General features: G+C 62.4%; 1 protein-coding gene across 2 annotated transcripts in view; it reads left to right on the top strand.

The window, feature by feature from the left end:
• The window catches only part of NFAM1 (NFAT activating protein with ITAM motif 1), a 34,301-nt gene extending 25,876 nt beyond the window's left edge, over positions 1-8,425 (top strand). Inside the window, exons 5-6 of one of the 2 annotated variants that reach the window (XM_004469540.5) lie at positions 6,406-6,492; positions 7,914-8,425. In XM_004469540.5, coding sequence (XP_004469597.1) covers positions 6,406-6,492; positions 7,914-7,973 — 147 coding nt within the window. In that variant the 3' untranslated portion in view covers positions 7,974-8,425. The remainder of the gene's footprint in view (positions 1-6,405; positions 6,493-7,913) is intronic. The other variant, XM_058308874.2, reaches the window with a different exon arrangement.
• Positions 8,426-19,770: the final 11,345 nt, after the last annotated feature.

The following is a 19,770-nucleotide window of genomic DNA, read 5'->3' as shown; positions in this document are numbered from 1 at the left end:
CACATCTCCCTATAGCCTCCTTGCCATTTCTCCCTGACCCTTCCAGAGCTATCCAAACTCTGTCTCCAACGTCTCTCTCCCCTTTCCTTTCTGACCTGCTCAGACAGGCTTTCACCCCACCTCTGGGCAGAAAATTTCCTTCTCAAGGTCACTGATGTCCTCCACGTTGTTTCATCCAATAGTCAGTTCTCAGTTCCTCATTTTACTTGATGATTCAGGGCCACCTGACACGGCTGAACTCTCCCTCCTCCTTGACACACTTTCTTCATTTGTTTCAGGAACAGCCCCCTCTTTCCTCATCTTCCGTGTCCCTGCTCTGCTTCCTCAGTCTCCTTTGCTGGTTGCTCCTCAGGCCCCAACTTGTAAACATTGCCCGAAGGCCCGGGAGCCCAGTTCTGGGGACTTTTCTCTTTTCTCTCCACTCTCCAGCTGGGTGATCTCACCCAGCCTCAAGGCTTTAAAGACCTTTTATACCCTGACAACTCCCAAACTGGGTTCTCCATCCCAGACATCCCTGGACCCTGGATTTGACTCCAGGGAGATTTCTGATCAGTGTCTCTCTCAAACCACCTCCAAGTCTTTACCCATCCAAGTGGCTTTTCCCACTGTCCTCCTCCTTCTCATAAACACTTGCTCCATTCTTCCAAGCTGCTTGGGCCACAAACTTTGAAGTTGTCCTCATCTTCAGTCTCTCACTCCCCATATCTGATCCATCCCCAACACTGATTTCAAAGAGCAACCAGAACCTGACCCTTCTCCCCTCTTCAGTGCTACCCCCTGGTGTGAGCCATCACGATTTCTCACCTGGAGTCCTGCCACTGGTCCCTAATCAGTTGGCTTGTTTTTAGCTTTGCCCCCAGTCTGTTCTCTACCTGGTGGCAGCCAGAGGGACCCTGTGAAACCACAGGCAGTTAATGTCCCTGGTTAGTCTAGTACCTCCAAGTAGCAGACACCAAGCTGGGATTAAATGCACAATAATTTTACTACGGAAACCACCTCGGAGAGAAAATGGGGAGGGAGATGGGAAAGAGCGGGAAAACAGACTGTCCTGCAGGTCTGAGCCTGAGTGAAGGGAAGGGGGAAGGAAGGCAGGTGAAGCATCCTAGAACACCAGGTGAGCTGATGAAGGTTTGGCAAGCCTGCCCGGAGTCCCCGAGCCTAAGCCAGTCATCAGAGGGGTCCCGCATCCCCCAGGAGTGGGAGGCCTGGTGTGGCCTCCTCGCCGTGCTCAGTCACGGGCTGGGGGCAGCCCTTGGGAAGTACAAGCAGGGTGGGGGGCTTCAGAGCCTGCAGCTGGGGCCCTTGGCCAACGGTGATCCGTGTAGTTGGAGTTCTGTGAAGCACTCTCTCATGGCCGCTGCAGTCCTGTGGACTTCCTGTCACACTCAGAGTTGAAGTCAAGCCTTACAGTGGCCTCCACAGCCTCTGAGTGTTCTTCCCACTCTCTCTCCTCACTCGCTTCAGCCACACTGGCCTCCCGGCTACGTCCCCAATACACCAGGCAAGCTCCCCGCCCCAGGGCCTTTGCACCGGCTGTGCCCTCTGCCCGAGAGGTCCCTGTAGCTTTCCATGGGGCTGCTCCCTCACGCCCGCAGCTCTCTGCGCCAAGGGGCGCTTCCAGCAAGGCCTTTCCTGACCTCCCCTCGGGGCTCCTGCACCCCAGCCTCCCTGTCCGCTTTCCCTGCGTTTCTCCCGAATCCTCAGGGCCACCTCTGACTTTTGTGATTAGTGTCCATTTCGCACCCCTCTCCCCTGCACCAGCCCAGGGCCCTGCGCACAGTGGCTGCTCCCTGACCAAAGGCCATGCGGATGAGCGGGGGAGAGCTCCCGCCCTGCAGGTGGCCGGGGTCCCGAGGGGCCCAGCGCGGGGCACGGGTGCGCAGCGCAGCCAATGCGCCCGCCGGCGTCGGTTGGCTTTCTCCCTCAGCAGCGCTTTCGGGCACCTGCCCTCAGCTCTGGCCCCGGCCTTGGCCTGGCCCAGGCCCCCAGTCTTGCTCTCGGCCCCCGAATCCTCACATGGCCTGAGGGGCCTTTTCACACATGCCCCCCAATGTTGTCACTTGCCATTCAAACCCCTCCTTGGCTGCTGATTGAAGCCTCCACTGGAGACCTGTCCCAGACCCGCCTCCCGCTCCTGTCACTGCAGTGCGTGGGCCACAGCCCTGGCCTAGAGCTGGGGTGCTCCTGCCCCACCCAGGGGGTCTCCCGGCTTGCATCTGGGCCGTTCTGAACGTGCCCCAACCCCACCCCACCCCACCCCCAAGCGCGGCAGGCAAGTCTCCCCGCGCACAGGGCCCAGCCGGAGGGCGCCGCTGTGTTTCTGTGCTCACGGAGGAGGGCAAGGCAGGGAGGGACCTCAGCTGTGGCCCCTGCCTGCCTGGGGGAAGCGCTCAGTTCTGTGCACGTGCATTGGCTCAACGCTGACTTGGGTCCTCTGCCAGGCTCCAACCTGGTGCCAGTGGCATTGCCCAAGACATGCCCAGTCAGGCCCAGCCCTGCCCGCCCCAGGCCCAGCACAGCCCAGTACAGCCCAGGCTAAACTCAGTCCAGCCAGCTCAGCCCAGCACAGCCCAGCGCAGCGCAGCGCAGCCCAGCGCAGCCCAGCTCAGCCCAGCACAGCCCAGCGCAGCCCAGCGCAGCCCAGCTCAGCCCAGCAAAGCCCAGCGCAGCCCAGCTCAGTCCAGCGCAGCCCAGCTCAGCCCAGCTCAGCCCAGCAAAACCCAGCATAGCCCAGCATAGCCCAGCTCAGCCCAGCTCAGCCCAGCCCAGCTCAGCCTAGCCCAGCACAGCCCAGCACAGCCCAGCTCAGTCCAGCTCAACCCAGCCCAGCCCAGCCCAAACCCAGTCCAGCCCAGCTCAACCCAGGCCAGCTCAGCCACAGCCCAGCCCAGCCCAGCACAATGCAGCACAGCACAGCTCAGCAAACATAGCACAGCACAGCTCCAGCCCAGTCCAGCCCAGCCCAGTCCAGCTCAGCCCAGTCCAGCCCAGCCTAGTCCAGCCCAGTCCAGCACAACCCAGTCCAGCCCAGTCCAGCACAGCTCAGTCCAGCCCAGTCCAGCACAGCACAGCCCAGCTCAGCCCAGTCCAGCCCAGCACAGCCCAGCTCAGCCCAGCACAGCCCAGCTCAGCCCAGCACAGCCCAGCACAGCCCAGCACAGCCCAGTCCAGCCCAGCCCAGCACAGCCCAGCTCAGCCCAGCTCAGCCCAGCGCAGCCCAGCCCAGCACAGCCCAGCTCAGCCCAGCGCAGCCCAGCGCAGCCCCAGCCCAGCCCAGCCCAGCCCAGCGCAGCCCAGCGCAGCCCAGCGCAGCCCAGCTCAGCCCAGCTCAGCCCAGCCCAGCCCAGTCCAGCCCAGCCCAGCTCAGCCCAGCCCAGCACAGCCCAGCACAGCCCAGCACAGCCCAGCTCAGCCCAGCTCAGCCCAGCGCAGCCCAGCCCAGCGCAGCCCAGCCCAGGCCTGCCCTGCCCCGCCCTGTCCCACAGCCCGAGGCCCTGCAGTCCCGGCAGCTGGGAGGCTGTGCCACCACCACTGCCGAGGTAGGTCTGGTTTAGCGCCTTTAGGGTGCCCTGTGGACAGGCTGCACCCTCCGTTTCACAGCCTGGAGATGCAGGTCACACCCTGCATACAAATGCGGCTCCGCGGGTCAGGGCTCGTCAAAGGCTTCGCTCAGCAGCTGCTAATTGGCGGCCACCCACCCCCTCCCTGCGCTGCCCGCCACCCACAGCCCTGCAGCTGCGGCCCGCGGCGGCCCAGGAGGGCCGGAGGCAGGCGCCCGGGCAGGACGCTCGTCCCCATACCCCTGGCCGCCCCTGCCAGGGCGCAGCCTGCGCCAGGCGAGGCCCGCCCCAAGGGGCTGCACGACCTGCGAGCCCCCGGGCCCCTCTGAGTAAAGCGCGGCGGGCGGTGGGCGGCCAGCGGGAGCAGGACGGGGGGAGAGGGGAGCCTCCTCGTGGGTCCCGCGTCCGCCCCTTCTGAGACGCCAGCCAGGGAGGCCGTGCCCGCGCTCTTCTCTGGTCTAGGAAGGTCCGGCCCCGTGTCTCTTAGATCCGGGGGCTCGGGCACAGCCCACGCGGGGAGCGGGGGGCACGGCGCTGCTGGGGAGCAGCTCCCCGCTGCTGTGCCAAGCTCCCTCCCCCTGGCAACGGGGCTCCCCCTCGGGGCCGCCGTGCCCTCTTGCCTACCCGGAGGCGGGTCTGGGAGCCCTCTCCTGAGGCCCCCCTGCTGTGGGGCTCAGGAGACCCTGAGAGCTGGTCCCTGGGGCTGCCTCGCGGCCCCCTCTCTGAGGCCCTTGAACGGAGGGTCTCCCAAGCGCCAAATGGTCTATTACACGGGTTTTCATACCCGGGTGCCTCGCGGCTCCTCGCTGCCTCCTCCCCTCCCTCCTCCCCTCCCTCCCCCTCCCTCCCCCTCCCTCCCTCTCCCTCCTCCCCTCCCTCCTCCCCTTCCTCCTCTCCTCCCACCTCCCCTTCCTACTCCCTCCTCCTCTCCCTTCTCCCCTCCCTCCTCCCCTCCCTCCTCCCCTCCCTCCTCCTGCCTCTCAGCGCACCACCTGTCTCTCCAGCCTGCCTCGGCAACCCTTGCTTGCCTGTTGCCGGGGAAACCGCCTCCTTGGCAACAAGCCGGCATCCAAATGACATGTGCCTGCGGGAAGGAAAGGTTCCTGCCTCTTGCCTAGGCTGTCTGCTGGTGGGCTCTGCTCCACCGACCCCGAGGAACGGGGTCTGCCCCTCCCGTGGACCCCAGATCCCACCGGGGGCTGAGGTAGGGTCCAGGCGGTGACCAGAGAGGCGGGGGAGACATCGAGCCCCGCTCGAGCGTCCTTCGACAGCTGCCCGTTGAGTGCCTACTATTTGCCAGACCCTGTGCTGGGCCCTTGAAGCTCAGTAGCTCATGGACTCCTGCATAGAGATGATTATTCCCACTTTACCGATGAGGAGACTGAGGCACAAAGAGGTCAGAGGGGTTGCCCACAGCTGGCAAGTGTCAGAGCTGGGATTTGAGCCTGACTTCAAAGCCCTAGCTCTTTCTCCCCTCCGTGGCCTCTAGGCGGCTGCAGCTGAGCCAAGACGAGTGTGAGCCCAAGACTCACCCAACTGAGCAAGGAGCGCCTCGCCACAGCCCCTTTGCTCCTGCTTTTTGCCAAGCACAGGCGAAGTGCAGGGACCCAGACACAAACCGGGCACAGCCCCTGCCCTCGGGGAGCTCCCAGTCTGGTGGGGGAGGTTGGTGGGGAGCAGTGACTCGCTGGGGAGCCAGAGAGGCCAGAGGCTCGGGGGGGCCTCTGGCTTCCCTGGGAGGAGGGGGGCTATGGTGAGAAAAGGGTTGATGGCAACTTGAGACTTGGCAGAGGAGCGGCTGGGGAACGCCTGGGGCCCAGGAGGCCCCAGAGGGGCGGCCCAGGTGGTCGAGAGGAAAGTGAACTGCGGGTGGAGGGCTGCATTCCAGCCTCCCCTGGCATGGCGCAGCCTTGATGGCACAGGAGGGTGACCCCCACGGGTGCCAGAAGTGGCTGGGGGGGGGGTTTGATCCAGGGAGGCCTGAAGGATGTGGATGGGTGGGTGGGACCCCACAGGGGCAGGGGCTTTGAGGTAGGGGAGGGGAGGGGGGTGGCAGGAGGGTGTCCTGTTCGGTGTCACAGCTGAGGGCTGCCAGCTGCCGGGCGCCCTGGGCCTTGGGACACACAGGGAGGGCAGGAGCCGGCACGCCTGCCTCCTGCCAGCCAGGCAGAAGCCAGATGGAGCCGACGGGGCGAGCGCCAGAGGTGGCTCAGTTTCCCAGGGTGGCTGACACAGCACCATAAATGGGGTGCCTGAAGACAGGAGAAAAGGACCCCTTCACTGTTCTAGAGGCTAAAACCCAAATTCAAGGTGCCGGCAGGGCCCACCCCCGCTCAAGCCTTTAGGGGAGAATTTGTTCCGTGCTCTCTCAGCTTCTGGCGGTGGCCTGCTGGCAAGCCGTGGCCTTGTCTCCTCCATCTGTGTCCAACTGTCCCCTTCCTGTAAGGACCCCATATCGGATGAGGCCCCCCCCAATCCAGTTTGGCCTCATCTTAACTAATCACAACTTCGAAGACCCTATTTTCAAATAAGGTCACAGTCCTGGGCCCGGGGATGAGGACTTGAACCTGACTTTTTAGGGGACACGAGGCAAGCCATAGCGAGGTGCTTGGTGTGCGGGAGGTGGCAGGGAGCACGGCGAGGGGGGTGCAGGGCAAGAGGGAAAGGGAGTGAGGGGGATGGCGGGTGCAAAGGTGGGTGGTGTGGCGTGCCCCTGGTGGGGCGGGTGTCCCTCCAGGGGGCACCCTGTTGTCCTTGCCTGGGCTCCGGCTGGGGCGGTCTGTAGGAGGCAGGGAGGCCCGGCCGCTCTGCAACCTCCCTGGCCCCGCTGCCCTGTTCCCTGCAGGCCCTGCAGCGCCGGGAGACGGAGGTGTACGCCTACATCGAGAGTGAGGCCGACAGCCCCCCGTCTGCACAGAGCCCTCTCCCCCAGGTAGGCAGTGGGGAGGCCACGAGCCCAGGCCTGGGGACCCCCCAGCCAGGCCCGCCCCTCATTCCCTCTGACCCTCGGTCTCTTCATCTGTGAAATGGGGGTTAAACGAGCCTATGGAGCGAGCCCTCTGCTATGGAATTGCATCCTTCCCTCCAAGGCACCTGGCCCCGGGGCTGAGGGCCCACGGATTTAAATCCCTGCCTCACCTTCCCAGCTGCACAGCCCTGGCCCGAGGCTCCCTGGGGTCCGCTGGGGAGCCTGGCAGTCCCCAGCTCACAGGTTTGCCATGAGGGTCCGATGTCCTGGGAGTGGTGCCTGGGCCCCAGAGGTGTCAGAGCAGTGTGAATGGCGTCATTAGCCCCGGGCACAGCGCTGTGTCCACACTGGCCAGGCGGGAGGGCGTCTCACTGCCCCCAGGCTGCTGCTGCCCGAAGTCGGGAGCTGGTGTCTGCTCGGGTGCCAGGGCCCCAGGAAGGGGCAACTGCTGTCATGCATGGACGGGGTGCCCCTCGGGGGTCTCTATCACGACTTCTCTCTCTTTTTTAAAAAGATTCATTTATTTTTATTTATTTCTCTCCTCTTACCTCCCCCCCCACCTCCAGTTGTCTGCTCTCTGTGTCCATTCGCTGTGTGTTCCTTTGTGACCGCTTCTATCCTTATCAGCGGCACCAGGAATCTGTGTTTCTTTTTTTTGCTTCTCTCTTCAGCCTGGGTTTTCTCATCTGTAAGGCGGATGAGTGATATTTCCTGCAATGCTCCGCCCCTGAATTCAAATGAGCAGCAAGGGAAATCATATTTTGAGCACCGTGAAGTACAAGGAAGGGGCTGTTGAGCGGAGGCAGGAGCCCACGTGGTGGGGGAGCCGAGGGCACCCCGGAAGGGCCAGCGGGGAGTGCGGGCCCTGGCAGGTGGCCTCTTGCTTGTACATGCTCCCCGTCTCCAAGCGCTTTCCACACTCAGGCCCACCCAGGGACCCCAGGCCGTCCTCAGGCCCTGGGGGTTCTGGGCGGGAGGCAGAGGCCCCTGCCCCCCTGGAGCCTCCAGTCTGCAGAGCACTGGCCCCCGAGCACCCAGGCACCTGGAGCCCCGCTGTGGAGGGGGCTGGGGAGGGCCCACCTAGGGCAAGGGGGGTGGCTCTCCGAGGATGCTCAGCTGAGCCCTGAGGCTGGGGAGGAGGCAGACAGGGAGAGGGGAGTGTCCCGGAGAGTGGGGACGCCCCAGGGAGCCGGCGTGGCTGGGGGGCCGGGAGCTGGGGGCGGCGGGTGGAGGCAGCAGGGCAGCTCCCACCGGCCCTGCGACGGAGGGCAGGCCTCTGTGTCCTGGCTGCCCGCGAAGCCCGCTGCCTGCCCGCCTCGGACTAAACCTATCAGTGCGCCTCGTTCTTTCCTACTGAGAGTTTCCATTTTCTTTCTTTTTTGCAGAAGGAACTACCTAGATTCACGGATGAAAGCGAATTTAACCAGGTCTATGAAAATCTCTAGGGCGCGTTCTACCCACCCGTAGGTCTGTCTCGCCCCGGACCAGTCCCCTGCGAACAAAGGACTTGATGGGTACAGGGGCCGGCCCTCCCTGCTGTGGCCTGCCTCCCTGTCCCTTCCGCACCCCAGCCCTGCCAACCGTGTCCCGCGTCCTTGAGCCTTTGCCCAGCCTGTCCCCGATCCCTTCCCAGGCAGGCCCTCCCTTCCCTGGGCCAGCGGGCAAAGGCCTGTGCACTCCTCCAGGGCCGCTGGCCGCCTGTCCCCAAGCCTGTCGCTCCCCCACACCCGCAGAGCATCCACGCAGCCCTCCTGGAGGCAGCCAGCGATCTGCTACTTCCCTGTGTCCTGCCCTCAAGGCAGACTGTGAGTCCCGGAGGGGACCAGCTGGGACCCCGAGGTCAGCACTGTGTGCACAGCCTCGAGCAGGGCTTGAATAAAGGAGGGGCTTGCAGATGGCTCCCACCTCCCGGTCCTCAGGGCCAGCAGGCCCGGTGGGGGCGGGGGCTGGTGTGGGCAGTTATGGGGGACGGGCTAGGAGGGTGAGCATGCGGGGGGCTGAGCTGAGCTCAGGGACAGAGCTGGGGGCCAAGGAGGCTGCTTGCGAGCAGGCAGGGACACAGTGGGAGACCCTGGGTGCCTTTCTCACTGGACTGGGGGGCACCCTGGCTCAAGAGGGGCTCCACGGCCTGAAGCTCTCGCCCCCCCCCCCAAGAAGAACCCCAGTGATCTCCCACTGGCCTGCCCCCCCGAGTTCACCATGCCAACGGCTCCATCACCCCCTGCTCGTGGGCCTCCTCCCACCCTCAGGGCCTCAGCTGCTCCTCCTTCCGCCCCAAGGCCCAGCCCCCCAGAGCCCCTCTGTCTGGCCCACCCTGACCCCACGCACAGGTTGCTGTCACCCGTGTCGCCTCTGTCCTGCTCTGCCTCCCAGCTATCCCTGTTCCCAGCCCGACTGCCGGCCCCGCTCACCTCTCCAATGAGCTCTAGCTGCACCGCCTGCCCTGCTTGGGCCACTGGGGTGGGGTCCCTCTGCATGGCAGACACCCAGGTCCCCGAGGACAGTGGCTCCTTCTGTGCCCGCACGGAGCTCTTCCTGCTGCTCTAAGCCACCCATCACTCACCTGTCACCCTTCCAGCAGCCCCCTTTCCCCATGCAGTGGGACACCCATTTCACAGGCAGAGGGCAGGCTGGGGTCCCTGGGCCTGCTGGCCGGGCCTCCCCTGTCCCGCCTCTGCTTTCCGGCTCCCTCCTCAGTGGTCAGATGGACAGGTCTGTCCTCCCTCCCCGCCTCCCAAAGGTGCCTTCCCACCCGAACTCCAAAAGGGCCCAGCCACAGCTCTGCAGGTGGGGTCCCGCCCTGCAGGGACCGAGGGCTGGGGCTGGGGCTGGGCGGCACTCCAAACACAGGAGGAGGGCCCCCGCCCCTGCCTGGGGGCGCCTGGCCCGGGTGGGGCACACAGCAAGGAGGGCTCGGAGCTGGGTGACGTGACTGGAGGGAGGCTCCTGCTCTCCAGGAGGCTGGATTTTTATGAACTTGGCCCTGTTTGGGGAGACGAAGCTGCAGGCACAGAGCTGCCATCCAGGCTCCAGGCCCACCAGCCTGCAGCGGAGCTGGTCTCGGGGCCTGCAGCCCTGGACCCCCGACCCAGGCTGGGAAAGGCCTGCTCCTGCTGAGCCCACGAGGCGAGCCTGCTGGGGACTGCACCGAACCCCCGGCCCAGGTCCCACCCTGCCAGCCCCCTGGCAGCTGCCCTGGCCCCCGTGGCCCAGCACCACAGAGCAGCCAGGGCTCCTGATAAAACCTGCACCGGCTCAGGGCCCTCCTGTGCCGAAAACGCACCAGGGTTCCCAGCTCCCTTGGAATAAAGTCCCAACTCCCCCGGGATGGGCTGTCACAGCCCTCAGGACACAGACGTGGCCAGCACCGCGGCCTGGTCTGGAGGCAGTCTGGGAGGCTAGTAGGTGCCTTGGGAGGGAGGGAGGTGGAGGCAGGTGAGGTGTGAAAGGGCAGGATCCCCCAGGGGTGGGGGTGAGGGAGCTCCTTGGGCTCCGAAGGGGAGGAAGGAAGGGAGGAAGCGCCTCGGGGACCCTCTGGGCCTCCCCCACTCAGGCACATCACTGCCCATCTGTTTGGATGACAAGCGACCCTCAGAGCTGCTCGGGAGGACAGATGGGGATCTCCCTGGCACCTGGAGGAGCCCCCCGGGTGACACAGGCTGCCGCGGGGCAGGGTGCAGGGGTCTGGCAGAGGAGAAGGCAGCCCCCCCAGGGAGGTGGGGACCCCCTCCCACAAGGGAGACCCTGAGCCACCTGTTTGACTTGGAGCTGGGACTGGAGGTCAAGGCAGGCAGAGGGGTATGGGGTAGGGGGGGATGCTGGGCTCAGGGGGGCCCTCGGGAGGGGCTGGCCAGGGGGAGAAGCTCAGAGAACTTCCCGAGTGCAGGCGGAAGGGCCGCGGGAGTGGGAACTGGTGGGTCCGGTGAAGGGGAGCTGGAGGGTGGGTGGCAGCCACTGAGGGTGGTCTCTGGGCTTGGGGCTGGCAGGGAAAGCTCCAAGGTGGGGGACAGACAGCAGACGCCCCCCTCTGCCGCTGGCCTTCCCACCACCCCTGGCGCTGGCCTGCCCTGCCTGGGATGCCGCCCCCGCCGTAGTGCCCCAGGGCACCTGCAAGCTTTAAAAGACGCCTGGCTGCCCAGGCCCCACCCACCGGCCTCTCCGGAGGAGCAGGTTCCTAAATGGCTCAGACCTCCAAGGCCCTTTCAGGTCCCAGCCTCTAAGCCTCCTCCTGCTCCGCCGCCTCCCAGCCCTCGCTGGAGAAAGCCATCCCTGGAAACGGAGCCGGGAGCACCAGGTGGGTACGGGAGGCGGGGGCCCCTCCTTGGCAGCATTTCCAGATGATTCTGCACTGCAGAGTTTCCATGGGAACCCGTGCCAGTTACACACGCACCTCAGTGGGGCTGGGATTCCCACCCAGCCAAGAAGGCAGGGTCTGGGCCCCGCGCCTTGCCCCCCACCCCCACCCCCGCTGCCTGAAATCAAAGTGCGGGCAAAATCTGCCTTTACAAAAAAAAAAAATTCTCATTTAAAGGCCACGCTCCATTCTAAGGATGCCTCGGGGATTTCAGGAATGAATTTTTATGTAACTCAAGAGTTTTCTTGGCAGGCGCCTTGGCCGGGGGAGGTGGGCCGTGGCCTCGGCCCAGTCAGGCTGACTGGTGGCGGTCCTTGGTCCCTCCTGCATGCCAGGGCACGTTGCTTGCCCACTAGAGGGGCTTCCCCAGCCCAAATCCAGACTCCAGGAGGTGGGCACAATGGCGTGAGGCCCTGAGACCCCTTCTCTAGGCTCCTTCCTTGACATCGCTACAATGGCTTTTTCAGCCAGGCATGGAGTGCGCCCCCCTCTATTCTCAACCTCAACATGGTTGTGTGTCTCAGCCGGCGACACAGGCAAATATTGGGGTGAGACATTTAAACAATGGTGACGGGATGTACCTGCCACTTCCCACCTGCCATCCTGGGTCCCTCCCCAAACACGACACCTGGGTCACTTGGGCATGTTTTCTCCTGGGTTGTTTTTATTGCATCTACACATGGACATGTGGACATATAAAAACAGACCATGTTGGGAAGCAGATGTGGCTCGAGCAATTGGGCTCCCGTCTACTATATGGGAGGTCCAGCGTTCGATGCCCAGGGCTTCCTGGTGAAGGCAAGCTGGCCCGTGTGGCGAGCTGGCCCACGTGAAGTGCTGGCCTGCATGGAGTACTGCCCCGCGCAGGAGTGCTGCCCCACGCAGGAGCGCTGCCCCGCACAGGAGTGCTGCCCCGCGCAGGAGTGCTGCCCCGCACAGGAGTGCTGCCCCGTGCAGGAGCGCTGCCCTGCGCAGGAGTGCTGCCCCGCGCAGGAGTGCTGGCCCACGTGGAGAGCTGCTGCAGCAAGACGACACAACAAAAAGAGACGAGGAGAGAGAATAAGATGCAGCAGGTCAGGGAGTGGAGGTGGAGCAAGAGAATGACGACCTCTCTCCCTCTCCAGAAGGTCCAGAATTGGTTTCTGGAGTGGCCTAATGAGAACACAAGCAGACACAGAAGAACACACAGCGAATGGACACAGAGAGCAGACAATGGAGGGGGGGGAAGTAAATAAATAAATTTTTTTAAAAATTAAAAAAAATAGACCACGTTGGTGTGGGTTCTAGAAAGCTTAAACGGGATCCTCCCATACGTGTTGTTTGCACTTGCTTTGTGCAGGCAGCCCCACGTTTTAACTGCAGCAAAGGGTTGCGCACCACGGCTGGATCTCATTTACTCGGGCCGCTCTTAATGGCCTTTCCAGTTGCTTTTGATTTTTCAACCTCCCAGAAGGCGGCACCATCCTTGTACATGCCTCTATGGACATATCTGCAAAAGCTTCTGCAGGAAGGAGTCACCAGGTCATAGGGTGTGGGCGTATATCTAAGGGACACTGCCAAAGGGCCATGCCATAGTTCATTTAATCCTTAAGACAGCCCTGTAAAGGGGGACAATGGGGAGGCTTGTGTCTGCATTTTGTCAAAGCAGAAAGGACAGTTCAGAGAGCATGACTGGCTGCAAGTCATAGAGCTCAGGAGGGGCAGCGCCGAGCTGCTTACGGGGGCCCAGGGTCAGGGAGGGGCGGTGACAGGGGAGGGGCAGGAAAAGAGGGGAGGGTGCCCCAGTGCCCTCCCGCAGCTGGAGAAGCCTCCAAAGGGGCAGCTCTGCTCTAGCCATGGCCTGTTAGCCTCACGCCTGCTCACATCTAGGTTTCTCAAAACTGTATATTGCGGGGGAGGGTGCCTCCTCCCACCTCCCCGAGTCTACATCCTTGGGGAAATGGGGAAATGAAGGCAGGTCAGGAGAGGTTGTGGGGTTGGCCCGCCCAGCAGCCCACCCCCGCCGAGGGGCCTGGCATTGGATCCCACGCCTCCCGCTGGAAATCCCCTGGCACGGCACACCTGGAGGTGGGAACCTGTCCTGGAAGCTTGAGCACCTGGGATAAGGCCGCTGAATTGGCATTACTTTGATTTACACTCCCCTCCTTACTTGAAAACCTATTTGAAAATGGTTATATCTGGAGTGAGTTTTGTTTCACTGCTTTGTGGACCTCGAGGGCCCCGGGAGTGCAGGGTTTGCCTCTCTCTCCCCCTGTGCCCCTCGCCCCTGTTCTCCCGTGAGGGCCGCAGAATACCTCTGGCTCACTGCCGTGCCCTGGGCATGGGAGCCTGGTACCTGGCTCCCCACCACGGGCTCCTGGCTGCTCGGGGAAGCAGGTTCCTCCTGCGCCCCCCCCCCCAATCCTCCCATCCCAGAGTTCCTCCAACCACTCTTCTTTCCAGCCCTTCCTGGTTCCCACCACCAAAACAATCCTGCTGGACCACAGACCTGACCACGTCACTCCCCTCTCAAAACCCCACAGTAATTTACATTTATGGTCAATTGGTTTTTCAACAAGGGTGTCAACACAATTCAAGAGGGAAAGAGCGGCCTTTCCAACGAATGGGGCTTCCGTCCCCACGCAGAGAAAGAAGCTGGATCCCGACCTCACACCATACACAAAAACTCCCATGCTTCCACCATCCAGAGGTTCAGGGCTTGACCCCTTAGCTACGCACCCAAGGCTCTTCCGACCCCTTCACCAGCTCAACATTTACCCAGCTCCAACCATGTGCCAGGTCCTGTGCCAGGGGCTGGGATAAGAGACAGATGCCTCTGCCCTCACAGAGACCCCCAGGCTCATTTCTGATCAGCTCCCATTGGCACAGTGCCACCCCCAACCATCCCCCAGCCCCCACTGTCTGCTCCCCAAGACACCTGATTCCCACCCCTGACCACGTGCTCCTCTCAGCCTTTCTGCAGGAATCCCTGCTCACATCTCAGGGTCCAGCTCAAGTGCTGCCTCCTCCATGAGGCCTCCCTCACCCAGCCCAGTCCTCTCCTGGCTCTGCCCTCCTCCCAGCGAATGAGTTCACACACAGCCAAGTCCTCTGAGAGGTGCTCAGCTTCCCCAGCTCCGCAAACACCTTAACTGTCTCTTTGTGCCTGACTCATAGTAGGCGCTCAAGAGCCATTTGTTCAAGGAATAAATGAGCCTTTTTCTTGGCTGGCGATACAGCGCCTGTTCTCACAGAAAGGAGGAGAGTGATTCATTTTTTTTTTCCCCAATTTCCTGGAACGTGTTTCTAATTAGTATGTGACCCATTTTACAGGGATGAAAATTGACCCGCTGCCTCCACATCCCCGGGAGAGGTTCTGGAGGGCCTGGGAAGGGGTGGGCTCCATGCTGTGCTGTTGGGAGAAGGCCGGCAGTCGTGCCTCCCCTCCCCTCCCGGCTGCTAAGAGGCTCCAACCACAGGCACTTGCGGAGCCAGGAGCCGGTCAGGGACTTTCTGCTAATTGATCCCAGAAGCCTCTGTCACAGCCAGGGGTGGGCCTCGGGGGGCTCGGGGTGCCCTGATTGCTGTCCCTGCCTGCCCCAGTGGCCTCTGGGCCAAGTCAAACACCATGGCCACGTGGGGCCTTGGGCTCAGGCTCCTCCAGGGTAGCTGCAGACGTGGGGGAGGCTCAGAAGAGCTCAGGCCTCCAAACCCGCCCACCCCTACTCATCCGGGCTCCCCAGAACCAGGCATGGCCCTGCCTCAAACGCCCCCCTGCCCCCAGCAGCCCCCCAGTGAGGGCCTGTCTGCCGCCTCAGGGATGGCAGCCCCGGCGTGCCAGGCACGGGGCGTGGGGCCAGGAGAGCCGCCGGCCTCCCTGACCCGTTGGGACAAGCCTGCGCCGTGATCGCAGGGAGGGGCGCCCAGCTCCTGAGGCCCGTGGCGGGGCCTGGAGGTACAGATGGTGACGGCTGGGACGCCTGAGCCCCGGCCCCTCGGCCGCCCGTCGGCCCTGGGAGGTGGGCTATCCCTGCTTCACGGAGGGGTAAACTGAGGCAAGCAAGGATGCTGGGGAGGGCAGAGGAAGGTGGTGGCCCTGAGCCCCCATCTCAGTGCCCGATGACCCCGCCATTTTCTTTCTGGGTTCAGCTGGAGTTGGGGAGCGTGGAGAGCTTTGGGGTGCTCCAGCATAAACTGCTCTGCTAGGAGGGGGTGGGGCCCTTAACGGACACAGGGTTTCTTTCTGGGATGATGAAAATATTCTGGAAACAGATAGTGGTGATGGTTGCCCAACCTTGTGAATACACTAAAATCCAGCAAACTGTGTACTTTAAAAGGGTGAATTTCATGGTATGTGAATTATGTCTCAATAAAACAAAAAGAAAAAGCTGCGCTACGTAAACACCTTCTGCACCATGTCCACTCTGGCCCATGGCCCCCAGATCATTACAACTCTCTCTCTCTCTCCCCCCCTCACTTCCCCAGGACCTGGCACAGCTCTCCCCACCTTGCCCCCTGCCCACAGCCTGCCCTGCCATGCCCCCTTTCCTACTGGGTGCTTCTCTCAGCTCTGGGCTTTGGCACCTGCAGCTCCCTCTGCCCGAAGCCCTGATTGATGGTTCAAGGCCCACTGAGTTCTTATCGGGGGCCTGGCACCGTTCCCATTTTACAGATGATGAAGTTGAGGCCCAGAGAGGTGGAGCGACCTGCCCAAAGCTGCACGGCAGGCAAGGGGTGCAGCTGAGGGCCGAGCCCCAGCAGGGGCTTTGGAACACGTGATCTGCCCACGCAGCCAGCTGCCTTCTGTGGTGGACTGAGTAAGGGTCCCCCAAACACCCAGATCCAATCCTCAGGCCTGTGAACGTTGACGTCTATGACAAAGGCTTGGCGGCTGCGACGAGGACTCTCAGCACGGGGAAATTATCCTGCCTCGTCAGGGTGGGCCTGAACTCCAACCGCGAGTGTCCTGAGAGAAGCAGAGGGCAGCAGGTGACGCCGTGAGGGGGCCAAGACCTGAAGATGCCACGCCGTCGGCTGGAGAGATGGAGGAAGGCGCTAAGCGCCGAGGAACGCAGCTCTAGAAGCTGCACGAGGCCAGGAAGAGATTTGGCCCTCGCGCCTCCAGGGGCAGCATGACCCTGACGCTTCGGCTTCCATCCTGCCAACCTGGTTTTGGATTTCTGGCCTCCAGAGCTGTAAGAGAATAAATGTGGGTTGTTTCAAGCCACCAAGTCTGTGGTCATATGTCACAGCGGCCCCAAGACGTAAGGGCGAAGAGGCAGCCGAGCCGCAAAGCAACCAGAAACACAGGGGCAGAGCAGCTCTGTGGGGAGAAATCCGGGAGGCCACCAGGGGGAGGTGTTCCAAAGGCAACCAGATTAGGTGTGCAGACAGACACTGGGGAGAAAATGGGAGGAAGTAGTGGCCACAGACAGGGAGAAATGAGGCCATCAGGGGGATCTGGCTCCAGGGTCCCCCATGGTCAAGGGCTCTTGAGGAAAGAGGCCACACCTGCCAGCACCCCGGGGGCGGGCCACCCCCTGTACCCATCCTGGCCCTCATGAAACTGGCCTATTCCCGGTGGGCTGGGCTTTCGGGAAACCTGATGGCAAATTCTAAACCAATAAGAGCAAATAAATGAGGGGTGATTACTGACAATAGGCGAGGATACACCGCGGGGTGCCTCCAAACGGCATCTCCTCCAGTACGTTTTAAGTGCTTTATAGGTCATTAACTACTTGACAGAGAGAGCCTGACACTTCAAGCAAAGGATTCGGCGCCTCTGCCAGGGAAAATCAATCAGAAGCGAAGCTGGAGCCTCGGCAGCGGGAGATGGACTGGGTGGGCACGCGCTTCGATTTTCACATCAGTGCAAGGCCCTCTCCAGCGTGGAAGGCGAAGCACGCCGGTATCGGAGGCCATTTATAAATCCCAAACTCCAAGTATAAAGCCTACCTCCCCTTTCTGTTACTGAAGTATTTCATTCCCAGGAAAGCACGCCGATGCGCGGAAACCCGAGCCCAGCGCCTGACTCGGTCGAATGAAGCATCTCAGCTCGGGGCTCAGCACCCACTTTTTAAGAACCGTCCTTGCGTTTCCTTCCTGCCTTGTCCTTCCTGCCTTCCAGCCCCACCTCATCAGGGAAAGCTAAGCTGACCGAGTGAGCAATTACCGCCTCTTTAATTAACTTGGCGATTAATCACCAGCTGCTTGGGAAACAGCCTTATTGTCCTGCTCCAGCTTCGGGAGGCGGGTGGGGGTGGGGATGGGCAGGGGAGGCCTCGGGCTGAGGGGTGCAGGCTGGAAGGCGGGCCTGGGGAGGCCACAGGTCCCGAGCTGTTTCGGCGGCTGCGGGGCGCACAGCCCTGTGAGCTAGAGCAGCGGAGGGCGGGGAGGCTAGGCCACCCTGGGCACACTCCAGCCTCCGCGCCCCTGCTCTGCTCCCGCTGCCTGCAAGGTTCTTTCCTCATTGTACCCCACGGCGCACTCCTTCTCCTCCTGCAGCGCTTTGCTCAAGGGTCACTTTACAGAGAGGCCTTTTCTGACCCCTCGCCCATTCCAAATGACAGCCCTCCCTGGCCCTGGAATGTGCCCCCGACCCACGCCCCCACCCTGCCCCTTTACTTTCCTCCCTGTACTTCTCACTGCCAACAGCCTAGCTATTTTACTGACTTATCCTTGGCGCTCGGGTGTCTCCCCTCCTAGCATGTCAGCTCCACCAGGGCAGAATGTCTGTGGTTTCTTCACTGCGTTGTCCCAGAACTCAATACACATGTATGGAATGAATGAACTAATGGAGGGGGCCAGCCCAGCCACCCCCTCCTCACCCATCACCCTTATCTCCCTCTGTTCCACTTTGCCAAACAAGCTCCCCTCCCCCTCCCAGCCTCAGCCGTAAGGTCCCTTCCTCTGGGAAGCCCTTTCTGACGTCACGCCTCCTGCCACATTGGGCCCCTTTTCTTCCTATTCTGGCTTCTTGTCCTTCTCCCTCCTTCCATCTGAGACACGTTTGGCGTCTCGTCCCCGATAGCCCAGAGGTTCTGTGAGGCAGGAGCGGGCTGTGTTGTCCATTGTTGCATCCTAGCACAGGGCTGGGCACGGCCAGTGCTCACGAGACGCTGGGTGTGTGACTGTCCTGACTGATGACCCCAGAGGTGGGGCAGGGGAGGGCAGTCCAGGAAGGAGGACCAATGAAGCAGAGGTTTAGGACAAGCATGTCAAAATTAAGTAATGATATCACGAACAGATCTGCAAGCACTTCACCTGCAAATTCTCTTTGATCCAGGCAGTAGGTGTTATTTTCCTGGTTTTTGCAGCTGAGTCCCTGGAGACCTACCGAGAGCCCAAGGCCAGACAGGGTCGGTCCCTCAGCTCTTTCTGCCAAGCTAGCGATCACCTGGCAAATCCCCCTCTGGTTACCCAAATGCCCTCTGATGCAACACATGCCCACCTCCTCTGTGGCCCTGGGCCCTGGTGCCAAGTAGCAGACCCCATCTGGTCCAAGCCCTCGTGGGGCTGGTGCTCAGCAGATGCCCCCTCCCCATCCCAGCAGGCATATCACCTCTTTTGCTCCTGCCCCCCCACAGGACCCCTTCCTCATCACTGGGTCTTCGGGCAGCCCTCTGGCTCCCAGGGGCCGCTCGTGCTCACTGTGTCCCCAGGCTCATCCTCCACATGCCCGAATCGGCTTGCCCCCTGCGCAGACTACAGGAGCTGCAGCCTTTGGCGGCATTTCTCTGGTCAGTTAAACCTCCCCCGCCCAACTCCAGCAGGAGCTCCTGCACCCTCCTCGGTCAGGAGAACTTTTCTCCCCCATCCCATCTCAGAGATTACTCCTCAGTGAAAAGGACCCAGGCCCTCCCTGCCAAGGCAGGTGCCAGCTCAGGTTTGCTTAATGGTGAACCCATGGCTCCTTCAGGAAAACACTACCCCCCCCCCCCGCGTTGTCCTTAATCCATCAGAAGTGGAAAATGTTGTCCGGTTTGAGCAGAGTGCGTCTAACGTGCTCTGTGATCTCAATATCTAGTGTCATTTTAACGGGAGTGGGGACCCCGGGGGGGGGGGTGCTCAGCGTGCTACCCGAACTTCAGCATGGAGGCAGGGGCTGGCTACGGCATGTGCAGGGAAATGAGTCGATTCCAATCCATCTCCGCTACGCCAGGGCTCTCCTTTGATAGATGGGGAAACCGAGGCTCTCCAGGGGCGCCCTGTGTGGAGGGGATGTGAGGTCCAGTGATGTGAGCTGGTTCCAGCACCAGCTCAGCCATTTGCTCCCTGGGGTCTCTGGGCTACATTTATCTGCGCCTCAGTTTCCCCCTTCTTGCAGGGGAAAAGCAACACTATCTCCCAGGGACACTGCCAGCATTGAAGTTAGCTCCAAAAAAAGCTCTGCGCGCATCTTCGATGAATCCACAAACACGTCTGGGGAACCTCCTGTGTGCCAGGCCCTGGACAGCGCGGGAGCAGCAGGGACTGCGCGCCCCGACCGCAAGGTGCATCCCAGGCGGCAGAGGTCAAGGCAGTAGTTAGCACGCAGGGCGGTAAGTGCTGGCGGGCAGCGCCGCGGCAGCGAGAAAAGGGCACGGAGGCCGCACAGCAGGGCCCGAAGGAGCAGCGGCCGCCGCCAGGGAAAAAAGCGCAAATGACAGCCGCAGCTCCCCGCCCCCACTGCTCGAGCCCCTTCTTCGTCTCAGCCAATTAGGCATCACTATCGCCAGCCGGCCGACCAATCAGGAGCCAGAGCAGGAGCCCGAGTCGTCAGCCACGGCTTCCAGGGGGAGGGCGGCCCCAGCTGGCGCGCCCCGCCCCGCCCCGCCCCGCCCCGCCCCGCCCCGCCTCCGCCCCGCCCCGTCTCCGCCCCTCCGCCGGCCGCCCCGCCCCGGCCCCGCCCCGGCCCCGCCCCGGCCCCG

Source organism: Dasypus novemcinctus, chromosome 12, assembly GCF_030445035.2.
Source record: "Dasypus novemcinctus isolate mDasNov1 chromosome 12, mDasNov1.1.hap2, whole genome shotgun sequence".
In the NCBI taxonomy this organism is placed as follows: domain Eukaryota; kingdom Metazoa; phylum Chordata; class Mammalia; order Cingulata; family Dasypodidae; genus Dasypus; species Dasypus novemcinctus.
The sequence above is the reverse complement of the archived record's forward strand: the minus strand, read 5'-3'. Positions and strand labels throughout refer to the sequence as shown.